A 24,061-nucleotide genomic window follows, 5' to 3' on the forward strand; every position below is an offset into this window, starting at 1 on the left:
CAACCCACTCCAGTGTTCTTGCCTGGAGAATCCCAGGGATGGGGTAGCCTGGTGGGCTGCCATCTATGGGGTCACACAGAGTCAGACACGACTGAAGCGACTTAGCAGCAACAATAACCCTGTATATGAGACAGCAAAAGAGACACTGATGTATAGAACAGTCTTTTGGACTCTGTGGGAGAGGGAGAGGGTGGGATGATTTGGGAGAATGGCATTGAAACATGTATAATATCATATATGAAATGAGTCGCCAGTCCAGGTTCGATGCACGATACTGGATGCTTGGGGCTGGTGCACTGGGACGACCCAGAGGGATGGTATGGGGAGAGAGGAGGGAGGAGGGTTCAGATTGGGGAACACATGTATACCTGTGGTGGATTCATTTTGATATATGGCAAAACCAATACAATATTGTAAAGTTAAAAAATAAAAATAAATAAATAAATAAATGTCTGTTGTAAGCCTGGCTATATGTGACCATGTCCACAGGTTAAACCAGACACTGTTCATCACCCAGAGCCAACCTGAATAGGCACACACATAAAAACTGTAGTGTTAATTTCCTTAGGAAGGGAGGAAGGCAACTATTTAGAATGAGTCTGATGCTTGCATACAATAGCTAGAAAATATTGTAAGAGTAGAAAATTATTTGGGATAGTAATAACAGAGGTCAAGTTTATGGGTATCTGGATATAGCTTCAGAAGTCAGAAAGCTAATGTCATATTATACAGAAGGATATGTTGGATCAGACTTTATTTAGTCAAAATAAAGGGCAAAGGTTTTCAGAGCCTGCCGCAGCTACCTGGAAAAAAAGATGGTGTTTAATCTCGTTATTTTAACTTTTTATCTCATTATTTTAACTTTTTCTCATATAGAGTTTTCTACATGTTCGTTATAGACAAAGTGTTAGGTACAAGAAGATGTAAGGTAGAAAGTGAAAGTAGCCTATTTCTATCGCTAGAAACACCTATTCTTTTGTTTTGCATAATTTATCTCCTTTCCTCCCTCTTTTTCTCTCCCTCTCCTATGCTGCAAATACACTGGTAATCCTGCATTTTTAATGTAGTACCATATCCTAAGGATTTTCTATGATTTAAAGAAAAAGACTTTGCTAATTTGGTGGGAGAAAAATAGCTAGTTTTTATTTGCATGCTGTTCTTGTTTTAGTTAGGATTAACATTCTTGATTGTCAATTTATATGTACCTATGGAGTGCTAACTTTTCTTTTCTTTATTTTACTGTAAAATTGGAAACATTACTAAAGCAAGCCTCTGATTTCAGATGTCCTAAATGATGCTATATTTGATGAAGACCATGATGAGATGGTGATTGTGAAGGACATAGACATGTTTTCCATGTGTGAACATCATCTAGTTCCTTTTGTTGGAAAGGTAAGTTTTTCTGTGTTGTTTCATAACAATGTTTAAAAGCACAATGACAGTTTTAAAGTTAGGATAATTATATTTTAAATTGTCACCTGGTAATTCCTAATATCCCAGATACACATGACCATCTATTCTTTGTCAGCCCAACTAATTTAATGGCTGGAAATGAACGAAATAGAAACAAGTAGCAGAAGGCCCTCAGGGCAAGCATTTCACAGTAAATACCATGTTAATAGGTTAAAATAATGAGATTAAAGACCATCTATTTTTGTAGGTACCTGCAGCAGTCTCTGAAAAACCTTTGCCCTTTATTTTAACTAAATAATATTTGATCCAAGCTATACTTTCATATAATATGACATGAGCTGTAATGATTGCAGAATTTCTTGTGGCAGAGGTTATAGTACTAGTGGATTTGTTTCCAACCCTTTTAAAATATTTTAGGAAAAATGAATCTGTGACCTAGATAATGTTAATGTTGTAGTTAAACATCCCTCTGAGAACATGTGGGTTACCAAGAGTTGTCCTGTTCTCTTCCCTCCTCCCATATCATAATTTTTTTTTTTAGTTTTTAAATTTTGGAATGGAAGACTTATATGAAATAGTGGTATAAATATACCCATCACCTAAATTTAATGTGTTAACATTTGCCTCACATTTTTTGTTAAAGTATTTTTTTCATTTTTGTAGAAGTGAAACATAGGAAAATGTACACCCCATTAGGGTAATCCCCTACTACCTCACAGATCAAGAACTAGAACACTATCAATGTCTTGAAAGCTCAGCTTGTGCCCCTTGTTAATCCCCAGCCCATCTTGTCAGCACAGTATATGTATTTCTGACATTATAGACTGATTGGTTTTGCTTGTTTTTCAACTACTGTATATAAATAGGTGGAGTCTGCAGCATGTACTCTTTCGTGTTTGGCTTCTTTTGTTCTACATTGCAGGAGTTATCGATGTTACTGCCTGTCATTGTAGTTTGTTTATTTTCATTGCTATATATAATTCCTTTGTACAAACATACCATAATTTATTGTCTGTTTTTGGTGGATATTTCTTTTTTTCCTTTCTCTCTGTGTTTGAATTTTTTGGGTTGGTGGTGGTGGTGACTTTTTTTTTCTTTTTGGCTATCACAAACAGTACTGCTACCAGCATTCTTTTGATGTACAGATGCATCATATTTCTTTTTAAATTTTTTATTTTTTAATTTTAAAAAACATTTTATTTATTTATTGGCCACATCATGTGGCTTGCAGGATCTCAGATCTCCAACAAGGGATTGAACCCGGGCCATGGCAGTGAAAACCCAGAATCCTAACCACTAGGCAACCAGGGAACTCCCTATTTTTTTACTTTAAGTATAGTTGATATACAATATTATATTAGTTTCAGGTGTACAGTAAAGTTGTTCAGCTATATATATGTATTTTTCAGACTTCTCCATTATAGGTTACAATAAGATACTGAATATATTTCCCTGTGCTATACAGTAAATACTCATTCCCTATCTATTTTATGCATAGTAGTTTGTATCCTAATTTATCCCTCTCCTCTTGCCTTTCCCTTTAGTAACCATATGTTTGTTTTCTATGTCTATTAGTCTGTTTCTGTTTTGTATATTATTTTTAAGATTCCACATATAAGTGATACCATATGATATTTGCCTTTCCCTTTCTGACTTATTTCACCTAGTGTTCTCTAGCCCAATCTATGTTGCTGCAAATGGCAAAACTTCATTCTTTTTTATGGCTGAGTAATAGTCCACTGTACACATATAACTGGGCTTCCCTGGGGGCTCAGATGGTAAAGAATCTGCCTGAAATGTGGGAGACCCGGGTTCAATCGCTGGGTTGGGAAGATCCCCTGCAGAAGAAAATGGCAACCCACTCCAATATTCTTGCCTGCAGAATCCAACGGGCAGAGAAGCCTGGCAGGCTACAGTCCATGGAGTCACAGATTCAGACACAACTGAGCGACTAACATGCACACACACACATATAACACATCGTCATAAACCAGTTGTATCTTGATGGGCACTTGAGTTGTTTCTATGTCTTGGCTATTGTATTAATAAATAGTGCTGCTGTGAATATTGTGATGTTCATGTGAATAATGCTACTATGAACATTCTTTTTGAATTAGAGTTTGTATCTTTTCTGGATGTATGCCTGGGAATGGGGCTGCTGGATGATATGGTAACTCTAGTTCTTTTTTTAAAGGAACCTCCATTCTGTTTTTCTATCGTGGCTACACCAATTTGCATTCTCACCAACAGTGTAAGAGGGTTCCCTTTTCCCCACACCCTGTCCAGCATTTATTATTTGTAGACTTCTTGGTGATGGTCATTCTGATTTATGTGAAGTGATAGTTTGTTGTGGCTTTGATGTGCATTTCTCTAATAATTAGCATTTTTTTGGTGTGCCTGTTGGCCATCTGTATGCCTTCTTTGGAGAAATGTCTGTTTAGGTCTTCTGCCCATTCTTTGATTGGATTGTTTTTTTCAATATTGTGTTGTATGAACTGTTTGCATATTTTGCGTATTAACCCCTTGTTGATCCCATCATTTGCAAATATTTTCAGTCATTACGTAGATTGTCTTTTTGTTTTGTCAGTGATTTTCTTTGCTGTGTAAGAGCTTGTAAGTTTGATCAGGTCCCGTTTGTTTATCTTTGCTTTTATTTCTTTTGGGAGACTGATTTAAGAAAATGTTGCTATGACTTACATCAGAAAATGTTTTGTCTATGTTCTCTTCTAGTAGTTTTATGGTGTGTCATGTCTTATACTTAGGTCTTTACACCATTTTGAGTTTATTTTTATTTATAGTTGGAGGGAATGTTCTGATTTCGTTAATGTCCATGTAGCTGTCCTACTTTCCCAACACCATTTGTTGAAGAGACCGTCTTTTCTGCATTGTGTATTCTTGTCTCCTCTGTCATAGACTGACTGTAAGTAAGTACACGGGTTTATTCGGGGGCTTTCTGTCCTGGTCCACTGATCTCTGTGCACTGGAGCTTTGTAGTATTGTCTGAAGTCTGAGAGAATTATGCCTCCAGCTTTTCTCTTTTCCCTTGGATTGTTTTGACAATTCTGGGTCTTTTGTGGTTCCATATAAATTTTAGTGTTACTTGTTTCAGTTCTGTGAAAAATGTAAATAGGTATTTTGATGTTTACAAAGAGTTTACAAATTTGGAAAACAGCAGTGGCCACAGGACTGGAAAAGGTCAGTTTTCATTCCAATCCCAAAGAAAGGCAACGCCAATAAATGCTCAAACTACTGCACAATCGCACTCATCTCACACACTAGTAAAGGAATGCTCAAAATTCTCCAAGCCAGGCTTTAACAGTACGTGAACTGTGGACTTCTAGATGTTCAAGCTGGATTTAGAAAAGGCAGGGGAACCAGAGATCAAACTGCCAACATCTGTTGGATCATCCAAAAAGCAAGAAAGTTCCAGAAAAGCATCTACTTCTGCTTTTTTGACTATGCCAAAGCCTTTGATTGTGTGGACCACAACAAACTCTGGAAAATTCTGAAAGAGATGGGAATATCAGACCACTTGACCTGTCTTTTGAGAAAATCTGTATGTAGGTCAGGAAGCAACAGTTAGAACTGGACATGGAACAACAGACTGGTTCCTAAAAGGAAAAGGAGTACGTCAAGGCTGTATATTGTCACCCTGCTTATTTAACTTATATGCAGAGTACATCATGAGAAATGCTGGGCTGGATGAAGAACAAGCTGAAATCAAGATTGCCGGGAGAAATATCAATAACCTCAGATATACAGATGACACCACCCTTATGGAAGAAAGCAAAGAAGAACTAAAGAGCCTCTTGATGAAAGTGAAAGAGGAGAGTGAAAAAGTTGGCTTAAAACTCAACATTCAGAAAACTAAGATCATGGCATCTGGTTCCATCACTTCATGGCAAATATATGGGGAAACAGTGGCAGACTTTATTTTTGGGGGTTTCAAAATCGCTGTGGATGGTGATTGCAGCCATGAAATTAAAAGACACTTGCTCCTTGGAAGAAAAGCTATGACCAACCTAGACAGCATATTAAAAAGCAGAGACATTACTTTGCCAACAAAGGTCCTGTTTAGTCAAAGCTATGGTTTTTCCAGGGAAGCTATGGGCTTCCCTGTTGGCTCAGAGGTTAAAGTGTCTGCCTGCAATGCGGGAGACCCAGGTTCGATCCCTGGGTCGGGAAGATCCCCTGGAGAAGGAAATGGCAACCCACTCCAGTACTCTTGCCTGGAGAATCCCATGGAGGGAGGAGCCTGGTAGGCTACAGTCCATGGGGTCGCAAAGAGTCGGACACGACTGAGTGACTTCACTCACTCACTTCACTCATGGTTTTTCCAGTAGTCATGTATGGATGTGAAAGTTGGACTATAAAGAAAGCTGAGCACTGAAGAATTGATGCTTTTGAACTGTGGTGTTGGAGAAGACTCTGGAGAGTCAATTGGACTGCAAGGAGAGCCACTAAGTCCATCCTAAAGGAAATCAGTCCTGGGTGTTCATTGGAAAGACTGATGCTGAAGCTGAAACTCCAATACTTTGGCCACCTGATACGAAGAACTGACTCATTTTAAAAGACCCTGATGCTGGGAAGATTGAAGATGGGAGGAGAAGGGGATGACAGAGGATGAGATGGTTGGATGGCATCACCAACTCAATGGACATGAGTTTGAGTAAACTCCTGGAGTTGGTGATGGACAGGGAGGCCTGGCATGCTGCAGTCCATGGGGTTGCAAAGAGTCGGACACAGCTGAGCGACTGAACTGAACTGGGGATTGCACTAAATCTGTAGATATGTATTTGGAGGCATTTGGCCATTTTCACAATAAAAATCCTTCTAATCCAAGAGGATGGTATATATTTCCATTTCTTTGAATCATCTGTCCTAGCAGCACTCGTCCCATGCACCCCTACCTCCCTCAGCAAGCATTTTGGACTGCGAAGTGTGGAGGCCAGGTGGAGCCAGTGCCAGTCTCTCTTCACTGACTGCTAGTAAGCTACATGTATACATTCCTTGGGACCAGAGTCCAGGCCGCTCCAGCCCATCTCTCTATTTGAGCAGACCTCCCAGTAGGCAGCGGACCCCGCAGGGGGAGGGTCTGCACCTGTGGACCTTCTTTCCTAGGGGCACTGGCCCTGATGCCTTTTTTTTTTTTTTTTTTCATAATCAGATCTCTACCTGGTTACATGGGGATCTTTCTTATAGCTTTGGTTATATAAGAAATCTGTCAGTTTCTAGTTGGTTTTCTGTGTGAATTGTTCCATGTGTAGACGGATTTTTGATGTGACTTTGGGGAGTGGGGGAAGCTGAGCTCCATATCCTCCTCCTCTGCCATCTTGACCCACCTCTCAAATGCATTTCTTTAGCAGTATACCTAGGAGTGGAACTGCGGATACAGGGCATACCTGTGCTCAACTTATTAAATCTGACTTTTAGTTTTCCAAATTGGTTGTAACACTTTGGTACAGTTTACATTTCATTTATTCTAATGAGTCCTCATCAACATTTGGCACTTTTAGTGTTTTTAAGTTTAGTATTCTGATGTGTGTGTAGTGGCATCTCTTTTTAAACCTTTTATTGTAGAAAATTTCAAACATATCTAAGAATAGGTAGATTAGTATGTAATATTCCATGTTCCCATCAACCAGTTTCAACAGTTGTCAGTAAAGGGCCAGTCTTGTTCTATTAATATATACATCCCCACTGGATTGTTTTGAAGCAAATCCTATATGACATTTTTTTTTCTGTAATTTCTTCCAGCATATTTCCCTAAAAGATAAGGATTTTTTTTTTTGAGAAATATAACTCTGATTGGATTATCAACCTTAAAAGTTGGCAGTAAGTCCTTTAATATATTAAAGTCTCTTAGACAACAGGACTCTTCACTACTAATTATTAATACACATCTCTAGAATATTCTTACTTAGCCATAGTAGCACTACAGTAGACAAAAGTGTGCGTGTTCTAGTTACTTAGTCATGTCCAACTCTGCAACCCCCATGGACTGGAGCCTGCCAGGCTCCTGTCCATGGGATTCTCCAGGCAAGAATGCTAAAGCAAGTTGCCATTTCCTCCTCTAGGGGATCTTCCCAACCCAGAGATTAAACCAGCATCTCTTGCATCTCCTGCAGTGGCAGGCGGGTTTTTTTTTTTTTTTTTTTTTTTTACCACTGTGCCACCTAGGAAGCCCAGACAAAAGTAACAGTAATTCCTAAATAGCATCTAATAACTAATCCATATTATATTTTCTCAGGTGTTTCAACTGTCTTGTGGTTGGTTGGTTTAAACCAGAATCCAAATAAGCCTTATACATTTGGTTGTTACGTATCTTAAGTCTCTTATTTTAAGATAGTCTCCCCTGACAGCCACCCACCTGTCCACCCTAATGACATTCTCTTACTCAACTAACTAGGCCAGTTGTTCTATAGAGCCTCTCAGTTTCTGAATTTGCTCTCCATTCAGTCTTTGGATTTTTCTATATACTAGATTCGATCTAAAACTTCTTAAGTTTAAGGTTAAAAATATATTTGAATAGAGTAGTTCACTGGGATGCTGAGAACTCTGTCCTCCATCATATCAGGAAGCATATGTGGTCTGGTAGTTCCACAATTAATGATGCTGGGCTGTGACAGTAGGGTTCAGGATTTTAAAAAATGAGGGAACGTGTGAGCTCATCACTACCTTTTAAGTGAGAAAATTAGGCCTAGGAAGCTATGACTTGTCCAAGAAGACATAGGGAGTTAGTGATTTGGCTGGGGCCAAACCCGGAGCCTGATCCTGTACTCAGTCTCTCTCCACTGTATCCTTTTCCTTCTGCTATGATTACCTCTGTGTCTGTGTTCTTATTAGCTCTGTTTTGGAACATATTATTCAGTGATGATTGTCTAAGGTGGTCACTTAGATGATGGGATCTTAAGGAAGACTAAAAATTTTGCAAACAAATTATAGCTCTGCATATAAGTATGTAAATCTCGATGATACTTCTGTATCTTGGTTCTATGGGGAAGCTTCCACTCTAATTTTTCTTTGTTATACCCAGTGTCCAGGTGCTACATAATTTTTTCTTTCTGCTGACCAGGAAGGTGATGAGTTGGTATTCTCAGACTCCAAAGCACAGCACCTATACTAGGACTAGTGACTAATTAGTTATTAAAATGACTAATTACTGATTATTCAAGTGTACAGTAGATATTAGGTGAACAAATGCAACTAAGGCTGGCAAATTGTCATGCAAATGAATCAGTCATTTTATATTAGGTAAATTGATTGCCTATAAATGATCATTTATTAATCTTTTTGGAGAATTTAATGTCCTCTCATACTTAGCACTTGACTGAAAGGTAACATTTTCATGCTAGATATTAATCAGTCCTCTTTTTTTTTTTTTTAACCAGTGCTCTTTAAGATTATAGAAGTGGCTTTGCTTTATAGTAGGTCCCACAAGAATTTAGAACTTAGGATTCAGGTTCATCCTGAGTCCCAGCTGTTAACTGTGTCCTTTTTTCCCTGTCAGGAGGATGGTGTTCTCCAGCAGCTTAGAAATGGGGCTTCCCAGCACGACAAAGGGCATGGGTACCCTCTTTCTGTACAACAGAGATCTGCAACAGGGTGGGATTCAAGGCCACCATGATGTGTGGAATGGCAATATTTATAGTTACAGTTTCAGCCATTTAAAGGAGGCTTTCTTAACTACATTTTAATGTTGCTGTGGGATAATTTGCGCTTTCCTGAGAAAGTTTCCTCTCAACAGAGGAAGGATTTTAAGAATTGTATCCAGAGTTTAACTTCACCAGGAAATACCACGACTATACTTCAAGCTTGTCATTTTATTAAAAATCATTCTTATTTCCTTTTTATTTCATTTATGTACTTTTTAATTATTTATGCAAGTGCCTCATTTTCTATCTTAAAGTATCTAGATGTTTTAGAAATATATTTGCACTGTGCTGAACCACATAGTAAGTTACTGCATTGTTTCCTTTTACCACAAAGAAGTACTGTGTCTCACTTAGTTCATGATTTCTGTCTCTTCTCTGAAGGTCCATATCGGTTATCTTCCTAACAAGCAAGTTCTTGGCCTCAGCAAACTTGCTCGGTAAGTATGACTGTAGTGAACAAGAGGACAGGTTTATAGGACCTGTCCCTGCATGGTGAGAATCTTATCAAGCTTTGTCTCTTGATCCATGTGGATCTCACTTGGAAGGCACATTCCAACTTACTTTATGGTTGCAGAGATAATACATAGACACATATATATATATAAATATATATATATATATAGTCTGTCTAAGACATACTTAGAGGGCCTGAAACACAGATGCCCTTTTCTTTTCACTCCCCTGTTGGCCTGCCTTCCTTCTCCACCTCCCACCTGCTCAGCCTTGAAGCCTTACCTCAAGCTTTTCTCGGCAGAGCCTTCCTGACTGGAGAGGCCTTGAAGGTAAGTACAGCTCAGCTCCCATTCTTTAAGGGTGGCTTAGCTAAGAGGGGTGAGAGAGGAAACCTGGGCAGAGGTGTAACTGCACTGCACTTTTGACTTTTAAACGAACCACCCTTGGCCTCAGCCCTGCTTTCCACTGTGCCTGGGTACCTCCATGCCTCTCTCTGGGTCCTGCAGGGCCAGTTGGTTCACTTCTGGTTCCTTTAACTCTTCAGATCCAAGACTATGCCTTTCTTGACTTTTTCACTTTCTTTTTCCCCCCTCAGCTCTATTCTGAGATAATACTTACTCTCCTCTGTTTCTGTTTGTGCTGCAGTCTTTTTTCTCTCTCTTTATCCCGTGGGTTCAGGCCTTTACTACCATTCTTAAGTTTTAGGAAAGAAGTGATATACCAGCATGGTCACCTGTGCTTAGCTAGAAGTCAACCTGAGGGTTAGTGTTTATATATCTCTGATAGGAACAGTGAAATACTGGGGGCCAGACCTAAATACCCTTTTGTGTAGTTTTCTTGTATTCCTGGGTGATGAGCAGATACTGTAAGGTGTATGTATTGGAGGAGGGTTAAAATGAAGGAATAGGTAATGAAATGCAGTAATTGACCTCCTCCTTCTAAAAATAAACCAAGCTAAGTTTGGATAACTTGACTGAGGTGAAAGCGACCATATCAAAATTGAAATAAACATACCTTTGTGACCAACCGACTATCCTGTGGCTCTGATATGTTCCTGCTTCTTGTCTATTTAGATGATCGTGAAACGGTGGCTCAAATCCTTTCCAGTTCTGTGTTGGACGCTGTAAACACCACCCCAGCAGTCCGACACCTGCTCTCCACAGCTGTTCTTTTCCCTTTGTTTTCACTTCCATGTTCTTACTTATTTCTTCTAGGGATTAAGGAGAAAGTAGGTAGAAGAGAGAATTTAACTTCCCTAGTTTCTGACCTCATTCCTCAATCTCACAACCAGACAGGGCTTCTTGGTACCATGAAAGGATGTACTTAAATCATAACTTTTGCTTTATTGCAGTCAGGCTCTTAATACAAATATGCAAGCATGTTGGTGTCTTTCAGTGATCTGTATCCAATGGCAGTGCCAAGGAGTGGCTGAAAAATAGCACTGGTGGTGGTGGTAGGGTAATTCACCTTATTAGAATTTCTATTAGCAACCTCCTCACCAATAACTTACTCCCAAATGATAAAGTTATATCAACTGAGTACGTGTCTTTATTATAATTGGTTATGCTTACTGTTTTATAATGCATAGTCTAAATTCAGCAGGCTTGCTGTGCAAATGCAGTGGTAGGCCCAGCCCCCTGGTACCCACGTTTCCAGCAAGATTGCCAGTCCTAGACTTCTTATAGAAATCCTGGCCCTTGCTCCCTCCTGTATTAGACTCTCTGTGTGTGAAAGGTGTAAAATAGATAGTTTTTATACTGTAAAAAGCCTGGCAGACCACACTAGACTGTGGTCTTAATGTAAGCAGTCTTCTCTAGAAGACCTCACTGTGTGTAGACCATGGGCAGCACCTTATAAAAATGAGTGTGAGAGTGATCTAGTGAGGTCCTGGAAAAAGTGGTGACTTGAGGGTGAACGACAATAGCCTTTGGTTATTTCCTTTTCTAATGGGAGGAAAAGCTCTCCAATAATTAAGCTTTTATGAACAATACAAAGGAGTTAATTATTAGCATGGGGATTTGTCCTTACACGAATAGGATTAAAACGTAAGACACCAAAAAAAGGAACCAAAGAACTGAGTGTATATTAGTTTCAGATATTTTGTAAAGATTTTAAATAAAGAATCTATTAAATAAAACAGAAGGCTAAGATATTATCCAATTGCTTATTGGATTGCTTACCCAACTGCTTATTCCTTATAAGAAGCTGGGAATATTTAGGGAATGAAAGGCTAAGATATTATCCAATTGCTTATTGGATTGCTTACCCAACTGCTTATTCCTTATAAGAAGTTGGGAATATTTAGGGAATGAAAGGCTAAGATATTATCCAATTGCTTATTGGATTGCTTACCCAACTGCTTATTCCTTATAAGAAGTTGGGAATATTTAGGGAATGAAAGGCTAAGATATTATCCAATTGCTTATTGGATTGCTTACCCAACTGCTTATTCCTTATAAGAAGTTGGGAATATTTAGGGAATGAAAGGCTAAGATATTATCCAATTGCTTATTGGATTGCTTACCCAACTGCTTATTCCTTATAAGAAGTTGGGAATATTTAGGGAATGAAAGGCTAAGATATTATCCAATTGCTTATTGGATTGCTTACCCAACTGCTTATTCCTTATAAGAAGTTGGGAATATTTAGGGAATGAAAAGGAATAAAGCTGAATGTCTTAGAAAATTTCACCGCTCATTTTAATCTTGTATGTGAAGTTTGTTATATGCTTGCCTTCAAATGAATGACCTTTCATTTCCAGGGAAGTCAAATATCAAACAGTAAAGCTTTAAGTAACAAGAAAATGCCAGAAGTAAGTTGATCTGGTTTAACCCTGGTAGAATTCTAGAGTAAATTTAGTTTGAATAGAAATTCCGTCTGTTGCTGAAAATCCGTTGAAGACGTATTCGTTTTCTTGCTTTAGAATAATTGAGTGAACGCAATGAATTGTAGTGCCTCACGTGGCTATGGTTCAGCTGTTGGACAACTACTGTGAAAGGACACTGTGCCAGTTACTGTGGTTGCTAGAGAGAAGTAGGACATGGCCACTACCCTCTAGGAGAGCCAGCAGGTGCCACAGGCTCGCCTGGTTAGGAGCCCTGGGTGCAGAGGACCCACGATGGCTATGGCCTGGCAGGGTGGAGGAGACCTAGGGGCGGAGGGCTGAGCAGAGTTCTGAACAGAAGAGAAGTGCCTCTAGGTATAGTTAATGAATAGCCAAAGGCAAATCAGAGGGTAGGAGCAAGGCATATTCCAGTGGATGGGCAGCAGGTCGATTGATCCAAGAGGTTCAGACTGGGAGATAGTTAACAACGGTAGATTAGATTACAAAGGGAATGTTTTTTTTTCCTCATTTTTCTCTTATAAAAGTAACGTGCCAGTTAAACTTAAATACAAGTGAATGAGTAAAGGGAAAACATTTCTTTCCTATTTCCATTCCCCACTAGAGATCTTTCACTATCCTTCTGGAAGATTTCAGTGCGAACATGTGGCCTTAAAACTACTCGCTAAATAAGACAAAAGGGGATCATGTCCTACATTCACTACTACTTTTTTAAAAAAACTTAAAATTCCTTGAAATTCCTTGGACATCTTTTGGTCTAAAAAGTCCAAGTTCCTTTTAATGGCCACATTGTATTTTTAAAAAATTAATTACTTTTGGCAGAGCTGGGTCTGCGCTTTGGCGAGCAAGGGCTGCTCTCTAGTTGCAGCGAGCAGGCTCAGTAACTGTGTCACAGGGGCTTAGTTGCTCCATAACATGTGAAATTTTCCCGGACCAGGGATCAAACGCATGTTCCTTGCATTGGCAGGCAGATACTTAACCACTGGACTACCAGGGAAGTCCAGTATTTCTTTAATATAATTCACTTAACCAGTCTTTAAGCCTACAGCTTGAGACTTGTCAAAAATGAGGGAAAAAACTGTTGGTGGATACATTTTATCTATTTCCTTACTTTTGTCTATAAGATTACAATAAGATTACTGGCTTGAGAGTAGCTAAATTGTTTATATTACCAAATTGCTCTCCAGAAAAGATCCTACAGATCTGTACTCTGATAATAGGTTAGCGGCATGTGTTTTTCTACCGTTTTGCCAACACTGGCAAACATTCAAGGGTCTGAAGTCCAAATAAGGTAAGTAAAAATTGGTACCTAAGGTTTTAATTTGCACTTAGAGTGAGGTTGAATTTGTTCAGAAACTTTCTGATCTTAGTTTTTGCTAATTTTTCAGTTAGGTTGCTTGTCTTTTTTTACTGGTTTATATGAGCTTTCTGAATAGTAAAGCTGGGAATCATTTTCCAGGCTTATCATTTGTCTTGTTTTCTACTATCCTTTTTCACGAAGTTTAAAACTTGCATAGTCATAAATTCATGTTTTGGGGGGTTATTTTTATGACCTTATTTTTATATGTAGATCTTTGCTATATGTATTTTGGGGTGAGGAGTGAGGAGGAATCCCCCTCTTGCTGTTGTATGCTCACTGACCTCCCATACCACCCCCGCTTCCCTCACATCACCATGCTGCTTGCTGGCTATCCTTACTGCTACTCTTGGGACCTTGATGTTCCTCCTGGATTATGTTTTAAACTCCTAACTCCTGTCCTCACATCTCTTAGGATCCTTAGCTCTGCTCTCATGTGCTGCTAGGATGTTCTTTCTCAAGTGTGGGTTTGATAGTGCTTCCCCTTCATAGCTCTATAGCTCTTAATAAAGTTCAAGCTTCTTACTTTAGCTAAGTCCCACCATAACCTGGCTGTGTTTCTTGCTGTTCTGTTCCTTTTTTCTCTAGCCACACTTGAGAATTTGTAGCCTGGTATCAAGTCTAGCTTGTCAAGTCAAATTATATGAAGGCATCAGAAACACTTCTAAGATTTGCAAAGCTTAAATTATACCATCCATGGGTTCTTCCTGTAAAAGTATCACCAGATTACTTTCCCAGTTGCCAGAGGAGCAAGAGGAGAGAAAGTATAATACAGAGTTATTATATTATATATATTATTACATATAATATATTATATATTATTATTATATATAATATATTATATTGTAATACAGAGAAAGAGACCTAGCACACATCTTATAAGACCAGTAAGTGTGTGCATGTTCAGTCATGTCTGACTCTTTCGCATCTCCATGGTCTGGTAGCCTGCCAGGCTCTTCTGTCCATGGACTCTCCAGCAAGAATATTGGAGTGGGTTGCCTTTCCTTTCTCCAGGGGATCTTCCCAACCCAGGGATCAAGCTCGCATTTCCTGCATTGGTAGGTGGGTTTTTTTCCACTGAGCCACCTGGCTCGTTGGATTAAATGTATCCAACCCTATCCCCCCTTTAAAAAAATAAAATGCTAATTAAAATTAAGGCAAAATTTGTCAGAGGGGATAAAGTGGGTCCTCTTATTTTGAGAAGGTTGTATAATAAAAGTGGTAATGAGGACTTCCCTGGTGGTCCAGTGGTTCAGACTCTGTGCTTCTAATGCAGGGGACATGGATTTGATCCTTAGTTGGGGAACTAGGATTCCACATGCTGTGTGGCTTGGCCAAAAAAAAAATTAAAGGTAGTCATGAATCATCATCAAATGGAAACAAAACATGAACTGGCTGAAATGCATAGAGCAGCTGACAAACCTGAAGGAATAGGAACACTAATTACCTCCCAACCTTTGATATGGACAGAAGGATCTACTGGAGTGGGTAACCTTTCCCTTCTCCAGGGAATCTTCCCAACCCAGGGATCAAACTCAGGTCTCCCACACTGCAGGCAGATTTTTTTTTACCAGCTCAGCCTCAGGGAAGCCCAAGAATACTGGAGTGGGTAACCTATCCCTTCTCCAGGGGATCTTCCTGACCTAGGAATCGAACTGGGGTCTCCTGCATTGCAGGTGAATTCTTTACCAACTGAGCTATCAGGGAAGCCCTAAAGGATATACCATGTCATCTCAATAGATGTACAAAAGCATTTGACAAAATTCCATGTCCATTCATGATAAAAACTCAAGAGTATAAAGGCAATATACCTTAACTGCCTTGTATAGTAAAGGCTATATATGAAGTAAAGGCTATGTATGACAAACCCCCAACTAGCATCTTACTCAATGGTGACAAGCTGAAAGCATGATCTATCATAATTGCTTATAAGTTTAATAATTTTATCTGGAGATGAGAGGTTATATAACCAAACATATTCTTTAAAAATTTCTTAAAAACTTACTCAAAAATTAAGGAAAAAGATGGATGGGAATGAGCCAAGCATTAGAAACCTAGATAAGCTAGTAACCATTAGGAAAAGTAAAATTAATATTGGAAGAGGGGTGGCAGAGAAGGGGCTAAACCTAGTTAGTGTAGTTGGCATTTTTTCAAACTTTAGCATAACCACTGACTTTCATGTTAGTAATTCAAGAGTGTGAAAAAACCTAAAAAGCTGTATTAGATGAAGCTACCTATCCCTGATGACAAAGCCTGACAAAGCTGTTTAATTATAGACTAATCTCAATTATGAGTATAGTCATAAAAACCCTATCAAAAAACTTTTATCATCCAAGGAGCTTTACTTTAAGAATACAAAAGTAGTTTAGATTAAAACTGAAAACTGTTGATTCCAGTAATATGGTAAACTAGATTGTAATGATATCTTGGTACGGCATACTTATATATCTTGGTATAGCATATGATATAAGGTGTATCAACATTTCATTCATTGGGGGAAGTATAAAGCAGGCATCTCTGATGGTGGTCAGTGGCCACAGGATCCCACATTGCTCGTGGATGGCCACCTCAGGATTCCCCCAAAACTTTGCATTCCCCATCCACATTCCCTGATATCTCTGCATTCGTGGTAGTTTCCTCGGCCTTGACTGGCTTGGCAGTTGTTGGGCTGCACCCTGCAGGCCTACAAGCCTTGCGATTGCCCAGCCTCAAGACAGAAGAACAAGCCCCAAAACAGCAACAGAGATATCAACAGTTTGGTGTACAGGGGAGCCTTATGAGTTCAAAGCAAAGTCCTGGAACAACACCTCATTGTGCACAGCAGCCACCTTAGCTACTCGGGGAGAAGCAGGCTACCATTTATAGAGGGAATTGACGTCAGGTTGGCTCATCAGTTACCAGGGAAACCAGCAACTGAGTGTTGGGCAAGCACAGAGGCAGTTACCGATTAAGCTCTGTAATTAAGAGAATTGGATAGTCATGTGAGAGAAGCAGGGCCTCATTGAGCAGACGTCCAGAAAGCAAGACTACAGCCATCTTGAATGGCCTGACAATACACTAGATGATTCTCTTTAATGCTGAGAAGACAGGGATTCCGTACCTATTTCTTACTTGAAAAAGAATAAACTAGGAATAAGAAATTATAAACTGTGGGTATAAGACCCCTGTTTGACACATACTCGCATACACACACAGTAGATGGTCAATAACAAATGACACTCTTTCAGCATGGTAGCCACTGTCAACCAGCAACAGGCAGGCACCGTGGGTGGCAGAGAAAGGTAAGAGGCGTTCCTGTTAGACTGGCGGCCTACCTGTGACTGCCTTCATTGGCTGTCACAAGTAAGAAAGAAGCAAGTCGTCTGTTCTTGCTGAATGGCAGTTCTGTCTGAATGGCACAGTGGGGAAAGGGCTGTAACTCACTTGTAGGTGAGCTGATCCTTAAATTGAGTCCAAATTCACGACGACTAAAAGGCCAAATTTTAGAGAAAAGATCCTTCACATGAATTGCAGTCCTCAAATGTGTAATTCTGTGACTATCTCCATGTTTTACAGCCAGAAGAAAAGGTGTTGAAAGGGAATGCATCACTGGACAGACTGTTATAAGCTGAGATCAGGGGCTCCTATCGGGGGATTACTGTGTGCTTATGTATTATAAAGAGATGTCTGAAGAAGTCTGTTTAACTCTAATCTGATTATCCTAATAGGTTTAGTTGGTACATAGTTGACGTTGGTCTGCTATTAATTAAAAGTCTTTATTTTTAGCTTGAGCTTTAAGCTCTGATTAAACAATATGATTAATTAGAACACTTGAGACATGCTCTAAAACTGATGATTTGGGAGCTTGAAAATTACTCACCTCTAATTGTTGTTTTTCCTCAGTGAATGCTTACACTTCATTCTTTCTGTCTTTGTAGACTGAGGGAAGCACCACTCTTCACAAGCACTACTCTTGTGGTCGGTGGTCTCCTTCTGACCTCCCTCTTCTCGTTCACTTGTATCCTTCTCCTCTAAGCATTTATCCGCTGCCCACACCCTACAATTACTTCAATAAAGCAATTATTCTTTAGACTTATGGGGAAGGCTTCAAGTTTCACTTCAATTTATAATTAAAACAATTCTTTCTTTTCTAGGATTGTAGAAATCTACAGTAGAAGATTACAAGGTAACTTTTTTTTTTTTTACAAGGTAACTTTTAAACTATTTTATTTACAGAAAATCATTTTTTATTAAGGGAAAAGTATTTTTTGTTCTTACTACAAGTGTAATATATATGTCTTATAAAAATTAAGGGGATTCCCTGGTGGTCTAATGGTTAGGACTCAGTGCTTTCGCTGTGGTGACCCAGGTTCAGTCCCTAATCAGAGAACTAAGATTCCCTCAAGCCGCATGGCATGGCACACAATAAATAAATAAAAGAGTAAAAAAAAACCTTGTTGGGAATATAAAACAGAAAGAGAAAGTCTACTATATTTCAGGCTTCCAGAAAAAATCATTGTATTTGCAGATTCCACCTTCCCTAATGGCTCAGATGGTAAAGAATCTGCCTGTAATGCAGGAGACCTGGGTTCAGTTCCTGGGTCGGAAAGATCCCCTGGAGAAGGAAATAGCAACCCACTCCAGTATTCTTGTCTGGAAAATCCCATGGACAGAAGAGCCTGATGAGCTACAGTCCATGGGGTTGTGAAGAGTCAGAGAAGACTGAGTGACTAGTGCTTTCACTTTCATATTTTATTGCATATACCAACATTTAAAAAATCAACTTACTTTTATTATGTATTTGAAAACAGGCTTCACCCTTTTTTCCCTTACCAAATCTTAAACTTTTTTTTTTTCACATACACATAACCATGTCTTTTATTTTGCTGACTGTTCAGCATTCCATTGTACAGCTGGGCTGTGGCATGATTTAACCAATTCCTGCTCTGATATTTGGGGATTTTGTCAATTTTCAAATCAATGCAGTGCTGCAGTGAACACTTATGTTTTCAAAGATATTGTTTATTCAGCACAGGAAAATTTAGGTTAAATCATTGGTTGTCAACATGGCTCTAAGAACAATTTAATAATTGGACTATAGCCCCTTTGTTAATCTTGTTGCAAGCTGTGTATTCATTTATTTTGCTCTCCGTACGTGGGGCGCTGGTTGTCAGGATTCTGTCGGTCTTTGTGCGCACGGAAGAGACAGTCGTCATTCTAATCTGTTCCCTCCAGTGGCGCTGGAGGGCGCCGGGGCTTCCTCAGTTCCCTTTGGCGCCTGTACTGCAGGCGAGGGAAGTGAACAGGGGCGTCCTGTGGCCTGGGCAGCAGAGCAAGCACATTGGTGAAAGGTGGTGGCTCTTCAACCTCACCAAAGTCTTGCTTTTAAGATTTCAAATATTCTAGAAACAGCAAAAGCTTCCAGCTGTCTGTTCGTGTCAGACTCACTGAGCTCCTTGTCACATCCACAGTTCAGGAGCGCCTTACGAAACAAATTGCCGTAGCAATCATAGAGGCCTTGCGACCTGCTGGAGTGGGGGTCGTGGTTGAAGCAACGTAAGTCTGTTTGCATTTAATAATGTCATAGTGGTTTTTGGGTTGGAGGTGTAGGGAGTCATAGGCTTAGGTGTGGTGAATGTACACAACAGTAACAGCTAATGATTTCTTTAGCTCTTTGATTCTTTGAGCAGAGTTTTCCAAATATGTTGTCACATATTTAAACAATAAAGAGTTGTACCTAAAAACAAGTAAAAAGGGCAACTGAAGACACTTCTTCTGAAATTTGAGGATTATGTACGTCTTCTGAATTCTGAGGATTATGTACATCTTGTGGGCAGTTTTCACCCATTCTTTGTGCACTGCTGGCTAACTTCACCCACTTTGGTCACCGTTCTCTGGATCCCGCTTGGTGAGACCAGTGTGCCTCAGTACTTCTCTGAACACCTAGACTAGCTAAGTGCTGCTTGCCTGGAGAATCCCAGGGACGGGGGAGCCTGATGGGCTGCCGTCTATGGTGTCGCACAGAGTCGGACACGACTAAAGCGACTCAGCAGCAGCTAAGTGCTGACTTGGTCCTGAAGATGGATCAAGTGAGAACTCTGAATTTCTTTTTCTCTAGAAGTTATGTATCTCTGTAGACCTTTGTATTAGTTTCACCCAGGAAGAAAATTCCACTTTTCCTCCTCTGACTGGACGCCTTAAGGACCCAACCATTGACAACAATAAAAGCTGTAAGGCTTAGGAACTTAAAAAGATGTTTTAGAACAAATTTATCTAAGAAGTGACACTTTGACATACTTGATAACTGTGATTTAATCTTTTGGGCTGCCTTTATTTAAAAACCAAACCAGCAACTGTCTACTCCATGGACTACCTTTGTTGCCTTGTTTCATAGACACATGTGCATGGTAATGCGAGGAGTGCAGAAAATGAACAGCAGAACCGTGACGAGCACAATGTTGGGGGTGTTCCGGGAGGACCCGAAGACTCGGGAAGAGTTTCTGAGCCTCATCAAGAGCTGAGCCTCAGCTTGTGCCACGTGATTTTCAGATCGTGCAGCTAGAAGCGTTGTTTTGTCTGGTCTTGTTTGTACATTCCACTTCCAGTTGTTACAGATGTGAACTCTCATCTTTGTCATTAATTGTATTTAATAATTATTTATAGCAAGTCAAATAAAAGTAATTAATTAAGGGGTGAGCCCTGAATTTTCTTCTTGCCACCTTTTAGTGGCAACATTCAAGAAAACTGCCAATAGTGTAAGTTGCAACCCCATGGACTATAGCCCGCCAGGCTCCTCTGTCCCTGGAATTCTCCAGGCAAGAATACTGGAGTGGATAGCCATTCCCTTCTCCAGGATAGTGTAAGTTACTTACATAAAACCTCTGCCTTTCAGGTAACCTGAGGGTGCTGGGAAGGGAGAAGGATTCGTGTGTTTTGTTCAGAGTATGGTAATTTGATTCAGAAGCATAGCAATGTTGGGAATGGGAGAAAATTATGGTCAGTATGTTTATTTTACCCTCTCCAAACAAAAATGGTGTCATGCTTGAAATAATTTATATACAGTGTGCAGCATTGCTCTGCAAATTCAAAATCCAAAAGGCTCCACTTTAATCATGATTATTTAACCACCAGTGACACTTTATTTTTTATATATTTTTTAAACTATCCAGTTGTAACATGTCACCAAGGGAAGGTAAGTGGAATATCTATGTATTTTAATTTCACTATGAGTTAAAAAGGCAATTTCTACCTTCTGTTCTTTTTAAAATTCAAGTACAGGAAATTAGTTCCTGGAGTTGTTTACGAGTATATTCTCATGTCAATATACAGGGATTTAGACATTTAACTCTCTGTGCCTTGAGGAGAATATCACACCATTTAGAGTGTAGATACCTTTGCCTTTTTTTTTAAAAAAGCCATTATTTTATAAGACTTAGTCCTGACATTGCAAATAACTAGTTCTCACAGTTCTACCTTTTCATTTTTCTTGGGAGCTTACTTTGTGAGTTCCTTGTAGATGCCGCAAAAAAAAATTTTTTTAACCTATCAAATATTTTTCTAAGTATTTACAGAAACTTTTGAAAGTGTCCATCATTTTCAGGTTTGCAGAACCATAGCTTCCGTGAGTGTGAGAGAATGCAGATTGCACACTGAACTGTTTTGAGCTCTCTCCCATGTCTAATGAAAGCGATTTTGTTGGTGTCTGTGAAAATGCACCATCATTTTCTGGAATGAGTGTGAAATACTGGAAACTGGTATACTAGTTTCCCGTGTGGTCCAAGTGGATCTTATCTTTGGTGTGACTGTTCAAGTGGGATAGGTCTTTTAGTCCAGGAAGCTGCTGCCTTATTAATGATTATCTTAAAATTTCCTCCACTGGGGCAGTGTGGGCCAAATCGAAACAAACAACAACAGCTAAAAACCCCAACTCTCTGCACAAACAAACACGGTTATTCCATGGAGAAGTCTCTGACATGGAGAAGGCTGACACTGTGCTCTTCAAATTTATCCTGCTACCTTAGCAAGGATTAACTGCATACTTGCCGTAACTCTGGCAGCTCTGTCTCTGCCACTCTGATGCTGTTTGGCTTATGCAAGGGCAAGATGGCAGAGGTGGGTTTGTGTGTGTGTTTTTTTTTAAATTTTAACTCTTCCCTACTTCTAGTTCCTTTTATTTTTTTCTATATTGGAGTTTCTAAAGTAGTTTGGTGGTTGATTCTGAGTTCCTTTTAAAATCTAACCTGATATAGACATTATCCTGTTTAAAATTTAGACAGAGATAGAATTAACATTCATCTCATGCTTAATATTTTAAAGTTTTTACAGCTGTGACTTGGAGGACCAAAGAAATTGTTAGCTGTTAATTCATCTTCCTGAAATCAATTGTATTCCTTTTTAACTCTTTAAGATTCCCTAGAAGTGTTCTCATAAAAGTTTAAAATATCCATGGTATCAGTCTAGAGTATTGGTAAATGCAGAGTAACTACCTTGTCTGTTTTACTCTGGTCTATAAGTTATTCAAAATTACCTTTTCATATCTGTGGCCTTGAGTTCATTTCAGAAGTTTTTAAGAATTTGATGCATTTAAATACACTATTCAATTTAATTGTTCAACTTTTATGTGTGGTGTATATTGTTCCTGAAGTTGGTTTTATTTAAATTATTAAACTGTTATGACTTTGTTCTTGTGAAAATAGTTTGTTTTTGAACCACTCAATTATTTTTATTGCATTCTATTTTAGCAAAGATACCCTTCATAATGGCTTCTCTCAGCCACCAAGCTATTAGATTATAAATCCCAGAACATAAATTTACCCCCGGCTCTCTGTCTCCCTTTGGGTATTACTTTCCTCACCCTCCTGCAGTAATGGGAAGGGGAGATCTAAGGTAAGAGTAAGGAATCTGAATGACCCTCATGTCCCTGTTCTAAGCCTAACTTTGGGTAACTGCAGCTCCTGAGAACTGGCACTGCTTTCTGTGTGGGAGCAGCTGAGGAGGGAAGAGCTGGCTGGGGCAGGGAGCTGTGCAGTGCAGGGAGGAGAAGAGTTTCTCTCTCTTTCATAGGGAAGAGCCTGCCTGGAAACTTCCAAGGAGGAGGAAAAGTTTGCTGCCACTTTTCTGTCCATGCCTGGTGACCTCATCAATCCATCTCTCGGGCAGTCTTCCCATTCCCCACTCCAAGTAGGCAGAGGCCCCAGCCCTCACTGATTGTCAGCCTGTCCAGGAGCCGGGGCCACTATAGTGGCCTGCTTCTCCTTGAAGGATCTGATAGCCTATAGATAGTGAACCTAATTACCTAAGCTAGGAAAGAACAAAACATTCCTGGGTTTTTTTGGCCATGCCACGCAGCTTGTGGGACCTAAGTTTACCTCCCATGGATCCAATCCACACCCTTGGCAGTGAAAGTGCAGAGTCCTATTCACTGGGCCACTAGGGAATTCCTAAAACATTCCTGAAAACCTCAACTCACAGGTGTCAATAAAACAGTGAGCTACCCAATAAGCCCAAGCTGCTGCTTCTGAGTTCTTTCCCACTAAAGACTGAATTGGTTGAAAGAACAGAGCTGGAGAAATTATGCCCTCTGACTCTGGACTATACTACAAAGCTACAGCAATCAAAGCTACAGTACTGGACAAAAACTAAAACAGATCAGTGAAACAAAACAGAGCCAAGAAATAAACCCTTGCACTTATGGCCAATGTATGACAAAGAAGGCAACAATATACAGCAGAGAAGACGGTCCCTTCAGTAAGTGGTACTGGGAAAATTGAACAGCTATAAATAAAAGAATAAAATTAAACCATTCTCTAACACCATACACAAAAATAAACTCAAAATGGACTGCTGCTGCTGCTGCTGCTGCTAAGTTGCTTCAGTCGTGTCCGACTCTGTGCGACCCCATAGATGGCAGCTCACCAGGCTCCACCATCCCTGGGATTCTCCAGGCAAGAACACTGGAGTGGGTTGCCATTTCCTTCTCCCATGCATGAAAGTGAAAAGTAAAAGTGAAGTCAGTCGTTTCCGACTCTTAGCGACCCCATGGTCTGCAGCCTACTAGGCTCCTCCATCCATGGGATTTTCTAGGCAAGAGTACTGGAGTGGGGTGCCGTTGCCTTCTCCCGAAATGGACTAGAGACCAGATATTATAAAACTCCTAGAGGAAAACATAGGCAGAATACTTTCTGACACAAATTGCAGCAATATTTTTTTGGATCCATCTTCTAGAGTAATTGGAGAAGGCAATGGCAACCCACTCCAGTACTCTTGCCTGGAGAATCCCATGGACAGAGGAGCTTGGTGGGCTGCAGTCCATAGGGTCGTGAAGAGTCGGACACAACTGAGTGACTTCCCTTTCCCTTCTAG

The 24,061-nt window shown here is 39.7% G+C and overlaps 1 protein-coding gene across 1 annotated transcript in view; it reads left to right on the forward strand.

The window, feature by feature from the left end:
- Nucleotides 1-22,394, forward strand: part of GCH1 (GTP cyclohydrolase 1) — a 56,914-nt gene extending 34,520 nt beyond the window's left edge. Inside the window, exons 3-7 of the mRNA XM_010847721.1 lie at nucleotides 1,283-1,392; nucleotides 9,450-9,505; nucleotides 17,854-17,885; nucleotides 19,171-19,255; nucleotides 20,094-22,394. Of these exons, the coding sequence (XP_010846023.1) occupies nucleotides 1,283-1,392; nucleotides 9,450-9,505; nucleotides 17,854-17,885; nucleotides 19,171-19,255; nucleotides 20,094-20,220 (410 nt within the window). The 3' untranslated portion in view covers nucleotides 20,221-22,394. The remainder of the gene's footprint in view (nucleotides 1-1,282; nucleotides 1,393-9,449; nucleotides 9,506-17,853; nucleotides 17,886-19,170; nucleotides 19,256-20,093) is intronic.
- The last annotated feature ends 1,667 nt before the right edge of the window (nucleotides 22,395-24,061 follow it).

The sequence above is a fragment of the Bison bison genome, unplaced genomic scaffold, assembly GCF_000754665.1.
Source record: "Bison bison bison isolate TAMUID 2011002044 unplaced genomic scaffold, Bison_UMD1.0 scf7180017864254, whole genome shotgun sequence".
NCBI classification, from domain to species: Eukaryota; Metazoa; Chordata; class Mammalia; order Artiodactyla; family Bovidae; genus Bison; species Bison bison.